The 14,688-nt window shown below is 27.0% G+C and overlaps 1 protein-coding gene across 1 annotated transcript; it reads right to left on the bottom strand.

Moving 5' to 3' along the window:
* Positions 1–2,360: 2,360 nt before the first annotated feature.
* On the bottom strand, positions 2,361–4,543 carry LOC114407626 (transcription factor bHLH94-like). Its single transcript, XM_028370805.1, has 3 exons — positions 3,982–4,543; positions 3,195–3,584; positions 2,361–2,940 (listed from the first exon to the last, which is right to left on the bottom strand). The coding sequence occupies exons 1-3, from the start codon at positions 4,525–4,527 to the stop codon at positions 2,845–2,847; spliced, it is 1,032 nt and encodes a 343-aa protein (XP_028226606.1). The 5' UTR covers positions 4,528–4,543; the 3' UTR covers positions 2,361–2,844.
* Between the last annotated feature and the right edge of the window lie 10,145 nt (positions 4,544–14,688).

The following is a 14,688-nucleotide window of genomic DNA, read 5'->3' as shown; positions in this document are numbered from 1 at the left end:
TATCAGACTATCACCGATTCATGAAGAAAAAACAGTTGACAAAAAAAATAATAAATTATTCATATAAGACAAAAGACCATTGTCTTATTACTAATTCATATAAACAAGATATATATATATATATATATATATATATATATATATATATATACATGAAATTGTGTCACGTACAAAATACCAACTTTGTATTTGACGTAAAGAGTTTTCAAAAACCTTATATGTATAAAGAAAAACAAAATTTGTTGCTCACGAAATATATATTGTTTAAGAAAATCAATGTCGGATACGTAGAACCTTTATCCCAAATTATGTAAGCACACGCGACACAAACAAAACTGTGTACAAACCCATAAATCCAATGTAGAGGTCTTTTATTCATTTGAAAAAAAAGGAAAACTTTACAATCTTAACACATAAATTTACGGGTTTTACAATTTTATTGATCGAAATAGTTTCTCCCCAAAATAAAATTAGGGTTCATATAACTAAAACGATCCAGATATAATACATATCAAACAACTTTAAATCCCAATAATCTAACAGTAATAGTGGCTCTGATACCACTTGTTGAAATTTTTAATAAGCGTTATAAAATAACAAATGAACACAAAAACACATTACATTAGATTATCAAGAGGTTTTAAGGAATACCGGGATCCATAGAGCTTGTGATCAACATGCAATAGAATCTTACAGTGGTCACGAACAATTGGTCTAATGACATTCCTCAACCAAATCACCTTCTTCCTTATGGGACATTCGTTTTCTCTTCATACGGAGAGAGGAAAAACTGTTTCTTGATTTGATGTATTGGGGACCATAATCATACCTTAGGTTTTAATCTATTGGAGTTCTCATTATCCTCTAATGAGCCAAACTGATTTCCGCTCATAAAAATCATATCAATTTTTTGTTGGCAGTCTAATGAGCTCATTAAATTAAATCACTTTATATTAGACTCATCTAAATATAAATAATTAATATAAATATTATAATATAATATATAGCTGATATTAATTAATTATAAAATTCATAACACTACTAACTCACTACCTCAACTAAGTCACTCACCAAACCGGATGTCATAACTTTGCTCTCACTTTCTATTCACCATTTAATTGTGCTGAGAATATTACTTAAAAAATGATATAAGTAGTTTAATTAGTTGAAATTTGAACCACTAGGTAGTTTAATTAATGGTAAGGTTTGGGTAGTATATAGATATTCTAGATTTTAATCTTGTTGTCATTATAAAAAAATAAAAGATTAAGGAATCAATAATTATATATATATATATATATATATATATATAAAAGATATTCTATTATAAAAAATAATAGGTTAAAAATTAAGGTAAAATTATATTGTTTTGATACGAGTTCACAAGTATGAAGGCACAATTTTGCATAATATGAATAAGATCATTTAACTCGGTTACATGTTTTAAAGTTAGAATTCAATACCAGTAAGTTGAAATAATTTCAATAACGTAAAATTATATTGGTAAACATGTTTTATAAAAAAAAAACTGTTTGATTTCTTAATAATTTCCTAAAAGACTCTTGGTTAACATTCTTTAAATGATAAAAGGAAAATATTTTGCTTATATATAACAAAAGTAAAACAACAATAGTTATTTCTTTTATTTGGATAATACTACATTTTAAAGACACATAACAAATAAAAATAAAATGTAATTGATCTCAATTATTTAATATTGAAATATAGATGCATGAATTTATCTGTAGATTCCTGGATTCATCAGTTTAGTCAGCTTCCTAATGATGATAAGGATGGACCGTTCTTCGTTCAGTGTGAAACATGAAAAAATCGACCCATGCAGAGAAAATTAAGCTCTTAACCTGTGGTCCGCAACGCAACGTAACGTTCCCATCTAATACACAGTTCCACATGTAGAGCACACGGGTCTTCTTCCTTTCGCTGCAAGTCCATAACAGTTTTTCTTCTCCATAATATAATCAATGCACAATTGTTTTTCATTTAATCAATTTTACAGAATCTACTAGAGCAATATAATATAATGTTTGAGTCAAATCATCATAAATTCAGAATAGAAACTCTGATAAATGATAACATTTCGCATAGCAGATTATAATTAGATAACATTAGGAATTTTGAAGAATCTTCAGAAATCAGAATCGTATGTCTATTTTATTCCTTGCAATAAAAGAGAAGCAGATCTCTTATTAATGAATCTTAATTGATGTTTATCTTATTCCAGCTATTGTCCATGAAGAGATAATAACAAATATAAGATTCGGTTTTTCTTTATGTAATATATTTTTTTTTCATTTTAACTGGTAGTGGTTAGCAGTAAAATTTGTAACAACCAAAGAAAAGGGAGAAAAATAATATGGACTAAACAGTTAACAGTATGTGTGAATCTCCTGATATCTTTGGCTATCTTTTTCACTCAAAGTGACTTTGAGATATTCTGCATTTTGGCTTGACAAATTGGCTAGTGTTTGAGATTGAAATGGCCTACCACTGTTAAAGCAAGGTAGACAGAATTGGCTGAGAGCACTTGAATGTGTCTCAAGCACAATACAATATACACTACAACCTTCTCCACCCAAAGTACAGAGAGAGAGAGAGAGAGAGGGATAAAAAATAGAGGTAGCTAGAAAGACAATGTAAGTAGGAATAAACCAAAAACTGCCTCCAAGGACCCCCACATCGATCAAGGCGCTTCAGTAGATTATAACAACAGGATCCACAGCCGTTTCAATAATTAGGTACAACTTGAAAAAAAGAGAAAGAAATATAATAAGGTCTTCTTGATCAGGTTAAAAAAATTGGGCCAAATTAGCTCAACTTCAGATCTTAATTCGAGATTGTCTCTTGTTGAATCCTATCCAGAATTTGGTACACCGCTGCAGCTATTTCATCCACTGATCCTAGCTTGCAATCTTCTTCCACCTAAAAGAAAAATTTCAAACTATATACACTTTTCATTGCTTACAAAGACATGTATTATACTTAGGTTTTAGAAAACAGTTGGCGATCACGATTTTGATTATAACATCAATGTTTATAGAATTATTTTGATCTTGTCGTAATTTCTCACGATATCAAGAATTGCATCAAAATTGTAAAGGCAACTCGACCACAATTTAAAACCTTAATGTATATTGGGAAAGAAAAGAACAAGAGAAAGTTAAGGTAACACAAACCTTAACGCTAAGAGAATAGAGGACAATTTCCCCTGTTGTGGTAACATTTAGGTGCAAGATTGTGAGACGCATGCCATGCAAACTGGAGACAATTTTCAAGAGCTGCTTTGGCCGTTTCTTGGATCTTATTTTGAGATTTGCATGGCTCTCAACCATTGTCACTTCTATGTCAGCAATGCCCGACTGAGCCTCACTCTTTTGCTCACTCATGGCTGTAGAATTGTCACAGCCACCACTGGCACTTGTTGAGTACTGTGGAAAGGAGAAGAACTCAGAAAAGAGGACATCAGATTTCGCTTCTTTCTCTTTCTGAGCACCAAGAAATTGCAGCCTCTGCTCAAGCTCCTTAACAAAGTTGATAGCACCACCAATTATAGATGCTTGATCACCCTGCATTCCTCAAAGAATTAAATTAGAAAACAATCAATTATACCCGTTTCTTTCTCTTTTTTTTTAGAAAAATTAAACCCGTTTCAAGAAGTAAAAAATAATGCAAATTAGTAGCTTCAAGTTTGTGCCACATGTAATTTAGCAATGATGTTTAAGAGGGGTATTTGGATCCTAATTTGTTTGACTAATTCTTAACTAATTAGCTGCAAATTAGTTATGGAAAAGTAATTTTACTTATTTTAAGTAACATTAGAGAGTGAAATATGCATTTTTTTTTTACACAACATGAATAAATTACACATGATAGAAACCCGAAGACATTAAATTGCAGATTTCCCTTTGAAGACAGTGAAAATTAGAAGCATGTTTTGGTGGAGGAAATGTAAAATTGAAGTACCCTTTGGACGTAAGATTCAGGCATTAGAGAGCGAAGAACAGAGAGATACTCGTTCATTTGCTTCCTTCTGTTGCGCTCTACAGCAATGTGAGTCATTCTCTGGTTCTCAATCTCTTCCTTATTCTTTCTGCTTTTGGTCCTGCGCCTTTTGGGACGAGCAGGGGTGGAAACTGAACTATCTAAGTTGTTCTGTGTGTTGCTGGTTTCTGAAGATTGAGGATTTGATGCAATATTCAATTGAGGCAACATGGATGGTGGAGAAGGAGAACAGTTCCATTCTCCATAAGGATAATTCTCTGTTTGGTTCGCAAGAAAAGGGACACAAGTTCGGTCTTCTTTTTCAAGGTTGAAATCTGCATAGCCCCAATTGCCTCCACCACCTTCTAACAAGTTGTTGTAGTTGTAAGAAGGGTCTTTGATTCCATGGCCAAACGGGTCCTGTGGTTGGGGATACACTACTGCTTCTAGTGCCATGCCTCTCTCTCCCTCAGGCAAACACATGCAAAATATTTTTATGTGGGTGCCCCGAAAAATGCCAAGTTGCATGCTATTGAGGAGTATTTTTGAGCTTTTAAAGGCCCTTTGAGTTTGAGGGGTGAAGGAAGATACAAAATGGACAGTGCTTTGCACGTGAAATAGGGGGAATTTTAAAAAAAGGTGTAAATTTAATTTCGGTTGAATTTTAAATTATTATTGAAAATAAAATTAGTTGTAATGGATGTTATAACTTTTGAGCCACAAGTTATAATATTTATTACAATTTATCGTTTTTTTAATTAAAATTGTAAATTTTTTTATGATTATAATTTTTTTAACAGGTGTTATTATTTTTTTAATTATAAATTGTAAATACATTAAAGTTATATATTTTTTTTATCTTACAACTTTGAAATTGTAAATAATTTATTTATTTTTTTACCTTTAAATTTTTTTTGTTTTAGAATTTTTTATTTATTTGTATTTTTTTTGTTTTGCTCATTTTTTTTAAAATTGAAAATAAATTTATTTATTTAATTATTAAATAAATATAATATAGTTTTTTCTTTTTATATTTCTCTTTAATTTGTATTTTTCATTTTATATTAATGTATTATGTTATTTTTAATTTAACAACTATTTTATTACTAAATTATTAGATATTATTAATTGTAAATTATTTTATACAAAATAAATAATATTATTTCATAAAGTATAAGTTAATACTAGTAATAAAATATTTTAATATTTTTTTTAAAATTTTACTTTTTAAAATAAAAAATATATTAAATAACATTATGTTAGTTTTTACAAATCAAATTCAATAATATTATTAAAAATTATCTAAATTTTAAATAAACAAAATATATTAAATAAAATAATATTAAAAAACTATATAAAATATTTTAAATAAAAAATATTAAAAATATATATTACATATTAAATAAAACCATATAAAAATATATACAAGATATTAAATAAAATTCATAACAAGTAAAATTAAAAATATTTATTTAATAATTAAATAAATAAAATTATTTGAAATTTTTTTAAAAAAATTGAAAGTAAAACTACAATTTTAAAATTGTAAATAAAAAAAATTTAACTGAATATGACTTCAGTTAAAAAAATAAAAAAATAAGTCATAACAAATTTTATCACTGTTGTAATAAACTTATCCCATCTTCCATAATCATTTGAAATCGACCCATATCAAAAAATTGAAAAAAAATTTGCATCCTTTTCGTAAAAGTCTCTGAACTAAAGTGGAACGTATGTATTAGGATTTTATTTTATTGCAGCCAAAAAAACAAAAAAGAAATAAAATAAGAGAACGCATAAATAATTCTTTGGCTTTGAATTTATTTTATTTTTATAAAAAAAATTTAGATGGTTTGAATATTTGGAATTTACTAAGGTTAGGATTAACTTTAATAGCGTGTTTGGTTCTTGGGTTTTGACCTAGTCTTCCCTCTAATTTGTTCATCCTTTTTTACTCTTTTTTATGTTATTTGATGTAATCTCTTGGTGGATTTGTATGGGTGCCAACATATATAATTGAGATGCATACACATCCTTTATAGATCTTACATTAACTTTAAAAAAAATATAGTATTTGATTAGACGTTCAATTCACTTGACGTGTGCATCAACTTTGAAGCTAAAAATACTGGCTTCTACTTATTTGTCAAATTTGGACTTAAATTTGTTATAAAATGTGAATCATTGACTAGGAACCAAACATGCTCTAAAACTTAAAATCATTTATAAAAATACTTATAAAATATCTATTAAAAAAATTCTCGTATCAACAAAAGAATTTGAACTCATGTCTTTGGGAGATATAAATCTTATTTTTACCATCGAAATCAACCTTGTTGGACTTTAACTTTGAAGTATAAACAACAAACATCCATGCTCATCCTACCTTATGTATTCAGGAACAAACAAATATGAAGATGAATAAGAACAATAAGGATTATAGTTTATACAACTTGAGTTCAAAGACTCCTATATTATATCAGAAAATTTGCTCTCCGATTACAAGATGAAGATATATACATTAAAAAAAATTGTTTATATAACGTTAATCCTTCGATTCTTTTAACATTAAAATGTACACCTGTTATTGTTTAGACATCCGATCACACACTATATTGAAAATAATTTTTGCATACAACAAATCACACACTAATTAATGGGTTGTCAAAGACGTGAGAGAGTCCTGAATAATTTTTATAAGATTTTAGATTCAATTCTTTTTAATGGTATTGTAACAAAAAAGAAACAGTCAAAGCACCTATTATTTATAAATACATACCAAATTACTTCTCCTTTGTTCATTTTCTCAATGCAATTTGAACACATTTTGGCAAGACAATTAGTTGATGAATTAAATTCTCTATACCAAGTTATTTATAAGTTTTCTTCCAAAAAGACAAAACGTTGATGAATTAAATTCTCTATCCAAAAGGATGGTCCAAATTACAGGGACGAAAATGATGCTCCTCACGAGTCGCACGGTATCATAAAACAAATGCTTCTAGGCTCTAGGGGGTTAGACTCAATAGTAAAATATTTTAAATCGTGAAAGCATTGCATGGTACCTTGGAGAGGAACCCGAAGGGCACTGCAATATCAATGTTAATTTAGCCTTCATGACAAAAAAAAACTATAAGGATCAAACTTAATTGATTGTGGAAGATCTGCGAATTATTGTAAAAAAATTATCTCTCTTTAATTTTTACTGATGAAAAAAATACACGGAAAAACTCAAATTGACACTTGTGAATTTTCTCACCATTTGTTTAGATACACACATAGCACCATTTGTAGAATTTTGAAAGTGAATGGGAAGAAGAGCGAAAACAATTAGGTGATAAAATATGAAAAAATAAATAAACATAAAAAACAAAATGTGTAATTTAACTCTCTTGTCACATCAAGCATCCCATTAGTTATTATGTTAACATCAACAATAATTTAACACGTTAGCCGACCAACTAATGACATGAAAAATATACAAAATTTTAAAATGTGTCACAAAATGTGTTAGTAAAATAATTAGATGGCATTCGTAAAATTGTAAAAAATAAGAAGGAAAATGTATAATTAAGTTTTTTTTATGTCTTGAGTCTTTTATTATTATTTATATTAATTGGATTTTATCATATATATTTCTTTACTTTTCTTACTTAATAATAAATGGCTAAAGATATAATAGGAAAAAATATTTAACATTTTATTGATATTATAAAATGACAATCAAAATAGAATGAAAAACAAATTGTCAAAACATCAAAATAAATGAGAGACAAATAATATAAAACTAATTCTCTAATTGTAAGTAAAAAAAAAAAAGAGATAATTATGTAGATGTCGATTTTTTATGTTCAAATGAAAAACTAAATTAGAATTTAGAATACACTCATGTGTCTTAATTAGCATTTAGAATCCAAGAATCCAATGTAGAAAAATGTTCACAAGAACGCCGCATACTTACTTGTTACTATTCAGGGCATTGACCCCCCAACAGGACAGAGACAGACATCTAGTTATTTTATGGCAAGATTATAATTATTTCACTAAACAAAAAACAAATTAAAGGGGGAATCTAGTTAAATTATAATAATCATCCTATTAACTCCATTTATCAATTGATTGATATGAGTGAACTATCATTATATTATACAGAAAAAGAAAAAATGAAATTCATGAATTTAGCACGTGTTTGTTTTTATATATGTGTATTTTAAAAAATAAATCGATGAACTTAGTTTGTTTGGATAAATTTATTTTGAAGTTATTTTTTTTTTAGTTTTATAAAAAAATTTATCACTGCATGAAATCCTAGTTCTTGAATAAATTTTGTCAGTATAATATATTTCTATTTTAAAATTGAAGTTTTTTATATTAAAAAAACTAAACAGTAAATGAAAGGAAACACTAATTAAACAGAAAAATTGTATCTAATTATTAACATGTTTGATTTCATATTTCATGTGTATTTTTATATAACATCCCAAATGTGATATATAAAAGTTAATAGTTATAATTTTCACATCATGATAATTATTTTATTATGAACGAGTTTTCAGACATTATAAATATGATGAATATTAGTGTGGAATTATTTTATCCTATTATGCAAATTAATTAAATTAATCCTAAAATATATAATTATGCATATAAATGTAAAATTTAGTTAAAAGTTTATATATTAATGATTAGTCAATTGGTTTTCCCCTACTGTTATACCACACGTTATCTTTTCTTGTTGTTGTTGTTGATAAAGAAATGGAATTATTAAGAATTGATAAAGTTAATTAAAAGAAATGAAAGAAACTGGGAATGGAGGGTGAGTAAGCAAGTAGTAGGTTCTAATGCCTCCCTTAGAAGGAAAAATATAGGTTTTGATTTAATCTGGTCCTGATGGCTAACAATAGAAGATGATTAAAGGGTGCGCGTGTTGGTCAAAGAGCGTTTTTGAGCCTCAAGTTTATGGGAAGAATGTGAAAGACAAAAAGAGAAAGAGAGAGATTCTTGCAAAGCTTTCCATCGTCAGAGAATCCATGTGCCTGCCTGCCTTCAAAACTAACGTCAACAAACAAACTATATAGCAGAGGGAAGGGAAATAAAAAATAATAGAAACTTAAATGTGAGATTTGTTTGATTTAGATGAAAAGGCTTAAAAGAAGATGAAGCGTTTAAATTAAAATGATTAGATAGATAAGAAAAAATAAAATATTTTTGTTTTATCTCAATCCTGAAATTAAAAGGTAAGTTGTAAGCATAATCTATTATGCATGTAAGTATAATCAATTATGCTTGGCATAAACACATGCAAATTGGACTCAAGGAAATTGACATAGTGCGTGTCTAGATTAGCATCCGTGATTGATTTTTGATCAAATTTTAATGTCAAGATGCACCTAAAGCAATTAAAAATTGCTTTTATGATTCATGTTTGAGTTATGTGGATGTAAATCCAAACACGCTAATAATCAATTTCACACACCATAATCGATTTATATGACATTCTCAAATACATGCATTAATCGAGAGCTCATTGAGGCTATCATGAGAGAGACAATAAAAAAAGAAAGGAAGGACTTTTTTAAAACAACAATAAAAAGTGTCATTACTATTAATTAATTATGCTGTCTTTCACCTCATTTTTTAGGTGAATGTTTTTTCAATGGATCCCAACCACTTTCATTTCTATTTCATCTATTCCAAACAATATAGTTACCCACTTTCGTTTTAGTGGTGTTTCACTTTCACTATTCCACTTTCAGTTGTTCCAAATACAATTTCTTGCTACAATTGGATGATGGTTGTCAAGAGAGTGCATGAGTTGAATTTTCTATCTTCTCTCTAATGGTTGTAATTCTCAATCAAAAATTAATTTCTTAACCCTAATTTAACACCTCTTCACTTAGACAAATGAAACAAAAATTTGTACATTTTAGCGCCTTTCTTTGAATCCAAAACCCGACAAAATGAAAGCATGATAAGAATAGAATTTTCTCAAATTTAATCCTATAATGTTTAATACACGCTAGATAATAAGTATAATTTTATTTAATTTTTTACTAAATTATACATTTTTTTTATTTATGCAGTTTCTTTTCATAAAATTAATAAAAAAATTATATCAGATTTTTAAGGTTACAATTTTTATTCAAATATTTTTTTTAAAAGCATTTGAATAACAATTTTTTAATTTTTAGCATTTTAACTATATCTTTTAAATTTGCATGTCAATGTTATATAATATAATGAGGAATGTTAGGAATATACTTTTTTTTATTGGTTGAGATTTATGAAAAAATATTCATTAACTATAACGTGAGACTCAAAAAAAAAATTGATTTTCAATAAATAAAGAAGAATATAGTCAAAAAGTGTATTAGATAATATATTGATAACGCTTCTGTAAGATAATACTATCTAAACACAAATTTCTCTCTCCCTTTATATATAATATAGAGAGAGTCTATTCTCTTTTATATTTTTTAACTAGTTTCTCTTTGTTGGATAAGAAATATACTTACTTAAGATGGATGATACATTAAATAATTGATTATAATAGAATAATATATAGATAATGTTTGACAAAATTAACTTTAAAATTAGTTAGTATATGAAAGTTGGTCATGAAAACTTTTAAGCTAACTTATTAAATTATAAATATTTAATAAAATTGTGTGTTAAACTAGTTAAAATACATAAAATACCAAAAATGACATATTTATATGATATTTTTATTAAAAAATAATATTTTATTTAAAAATGGTAATGAGAAAAATTTAATAAATATTTGAAGGATAAAAACAAAATAAAATATAAAAATTAAAAGTTAAAAACTACTAAAAAAAACTTATTTATCAAATGGTCAAACATATTTTTCAGTTACTAATATTTTTTTAAATTAACTCAAATATTTTCTTAAACATAATTATAGTCATTATATTAGTCATTATATTATATCTTGATCTTTAAGATTATGCCACAAAATTTAAGAAATAAAAATAATATTTTAAATTTCATTAAAGAATTTATATGATTTTTAAATATATTTCTTGTTTTTTATATCAATTTGATTATTTCTTATCAGCACTCCTTTTTTAATTAATTTCTCACTTCACAATAAATAAATGATCAAGGATATAATAAAAAAAATATAAGATTTTTCAATAGAGTTGAATTATCAGCAAGTTAGTGAATATTTTACGTGAATGTCATAAATATAAAAAATAAGAATATAATAAAAAAATTTAACAATTCACATTGTAAAATACAGAAACAATCAAAATAAAACAACTTTTTTCGTTTTTTTCTTTTTCTTATCTAAAACGCGTCATTCAAAATGTAAGAGAGAGTTCTTTCAAAATAAAATGGAAGAGAGACTTAATTTTTTATTTTATTTTTACCTCAAGAGAGAGTTAATTAATTAGCCTAATAATTGGTCATCATATAGAACCAATAAGAAAATTGTTAGACCCAACTCGAACGTACCCAATTGAATGATTCAGAGTTAGATACATTGTACAGAAGCCTTTCTGATTATCAACTAATTTCATTGGATAAACTAAAGGAATTGTCCCATACAATGATGATTGTAATTACTATTGCATCAATAATTTAACATTATATGTATAAGCATCTTGTCAGATGTCGATCATCATAATTATATTGATAATGTAGTCGAGATGCTTCTAACACTGGGTGCTGTAGAGAACAAGAAATTATGCAACCCATGTCCTCTTCGTCATTTTAAGTGGGGGCCTCTTCATTACTCTTTTTAATTTATTGTACATTTGATAATTACTTTTAATTGGCAGATATAATTAACTATCATTAATTAGAACTCCATGGCTTATCGTATATATATATATATATATATATATATATATATATATATAAAGAAGATTTATTTATTTTAAGAGTAATTTTCTTAAATTTATTTCTCATCCTTATCATTTACTTTTTTTTTGAAATCGATTAAGATTAATTATTTATTATAAGTATTAAATCTTAAATAAATCAACAGTGGAGATAAAAAATAATTCTAAAAAATTACTCCTCATAATTCTAAAAAATTACTCATATATATTCATTGGAATAGAGTTCTATTAATCCTAGAAATCCGTTGTGATAGTTTTTTTTTTTTTAAAAAAAAAGGAATTCCAGTTGTGTTATTTGAAAGAAAAGTTTTGTTGTTTTTAGTATTCGTAGTTGACCAGTAAAAAATACATGTATTTGTGTTTATTTACACGTGAGAGAGCTAGTGCTTATGTTCCGAGAATATTATGACTATTATCTAAGCATTTAGTTGCTCTATTTTATTTTTTTGACTTTATAACGAAAAGAAAGTTTTATTGTTATTCTCATTTTTAAAATATCGATGAAATATTATTTTTTTCTTATTGTAGTCCTAACTATTTATTGTGGAGTGATAAAATAAAAGAAAAACGTAAATGTTAATGAGAAAATTAACCTAATTAATATGAAAGGTAAGAAATATATTACGAATTTGCTTGATATAACTTTTATGAAGTTAATATAAAACTTTAAATTTATTTCTTAATTCTAGTATCAAAACCTTAAATGTCAAACAAAATGAGATGAAGTGAGTAATATACATTACAAGAAAGTAGTGAAATGATTGTAAAATTTAGCATCAGTATGCCATCGTCACTATTTTTGTTAACATAGTGTCAGTTAAATGCTTATAAAAAACATAATGTCAATTAAATTATTTTTATACTTCAAAATAATTTTTTTAAGCCAAATCAACACCAAAATGTGAACGCTAAATGGTTGTAGAGTAGTGTTTTGCATCAGTTAAGTGGATACCAATATTAATATTAGGTTAATGTTAATTTTTTTTTTGAGGATCAGGTTGATGTTAATTAGGTTTTATGTAAATTAAAATGTTTCTTTAAAAAAAATGTAAAAGGTTTAAATGACAACAATAATAAAGATTAATACTTGTGTTTGCTTACATTTAATGTTAGCCGGTAATTAATTTAATATCGATGCATTTAACAGTAGTCTGTTCCATGCTAACTCTAATACTACACTAAGTAAAACATATATTACAGTTAAAAATTATAATTGACATTAGTTATTCAGTGACGTAGATCCTCGCGTTGTAAAAATGTTTTTTTTTTTCCTACATTAGTTGTATTTGAAATCGGTAAAATTTTTCTTTCTACATCAGTTTTTTAGAACCGACGTAAGGACAGCTTCCAATTTCTAGATCCCCGACTCCAGTTTCCATATACGTTTTAGAGATATTTGTAATCGATTTGCAGACGTACGTGTTCTTCATCCCAGATTCTAGTTTCCAGAATTTCATCTTAAAGAAGCAGAAAAAAAGAATTGAAGGAAAATTAGAGAAGATGATCAAAGGGGCAGTGTGGATATTTGTCAAACATGGTATAAAACTCTGCATTGCAACAACTTGTGCTTAAGAGCCATATAGGATTTTCTTACTCCAAAGTTGCAAATACAGAAGAGTTGGTCGAAGCATTTCCCACTTGAACTTCAAGCAATTCCAACCTACGCTTTGACACATTCAACTTCTCATTCAAAGACACCAACTTGCTCTTCGTCATAGCCTCTGAAAAAAACATATTAAAACTCAATGGGGCAGAATAAAAAATCAAACTCTGAGATGTTTTTGTTGTGATTCTATGTGCCAGATACACAATATATAACGTGAAGAACAAAATGGTGATATGTTGATTCATGGATAGATATTGTTCATACAAGGTAACATTAGTAGATTGACCATACAAAATTTCGTTAGTAGTTTAGTAACTTAGATGGTCTATAGTTCCTTAGGGTCTAAATTAAAGGATGAAAGCACTTACTCTAATTTACCACTTAGTCGAACAGTCTATTTATGTATAATTAAATTATGAAGTAACAGACTAATTAGCAGGGGTTTAAATTCTTCGAAGTTTCACCATTGCAAATGTTTTCCTTGATAATCTTTCGCCTCAATTCCTAATTATATATTGTGAGCTGTAACTGTTAGACATGAGGTTATAGTTTATATGTTTATTTCAGTGTTTGTTTAGGGAGATGAGGTGCAATGAAACATGATTAAGAATGGCAACAAGATAGACACGGGTAGTTACTACCCGCCTATGCGAATAAAAACCTGGTTCGTATCCGTCTTGTTATTTGTTGAGTATCCATTTGTACGCAGATATTTATGGATATCCATGACTACCTCTTAAAAAATAAATCACTTTAACCATTTTTTATGTTTGTTTTCTTCCGAAATATAAGTGTATGAGATTTGTCATGTTGTACAAACATAAAATTATTTAAATTATCTAAAAATTACTCTCTTGAAAGTATTAATTCAAATAAAACTACACTCTACAGCATAATTTTTTTACAGGCACACCTCTATTAAAATAAGACATTCAAGTAAATGTACATTAATGAATGGCAAACACCTACAAGTACAAGTAGTATAAATAGGTAGAGAAAAAACTCGATTAAATTACCGTGGATACCTATTTAGATATTCGGATTTCTATTTGTGAGAAATCATATTTTATCGGCAAGTATATATTCGTAGGTATAATTCTTTTTTTTTCACTCCTAACCTTAATATGCAGAAATGTGAAAAACAAAAATAATGATTTGTTTAGTAGAGAAGAAAGTGAGAGGAGGGGAAGAGATATAAATTAGTTGGATTGTTTT

The sequence above is a fragment of the Glycine soja genome, chromosome 3 (assembly GCF_004193775.1).
Source record: "Glycine soja cultivar W05 chromosome 3, ASM419377v2, whole genome shotgun sequence".
NCBI classification, from domain to species: Eukaryota; Viridiplantae; Streptophyta; class Magnoliopsida; order Fabales; family Fabaceae; genus Glycine; species Glycine soja.
Note: the sequence above shows the minus strand (reverse complement) of the source record. Positions and strands in the feature narration are given on the sequence as shown.

Excerpts from the sequence above, each read along its gene's own strand:
- LOC114407626 (XM_028370805.1), bottom strand. The coding sequence starts at position 4,527 with ATGCAACTTGGCATTTTTCGGGGCACCCACATAAAAATATTTTGCATG. Across the intron at positions 3,585-3,981 it reads CTGAATCTTACGTCCAAAGG|GGTGATCAAGCATCTATAAT; the intron begins GTACTTCAATTT and ends TGAGGAATGCAG. Across the intron at positions 2,941-3,194 it reads TCTATTCTCTTAGCGTTAAG|GTGGAAGAAGATTGCAAGCT; the intron begins GTTTGTGTTACC and ends TTTTTCTTTTAG.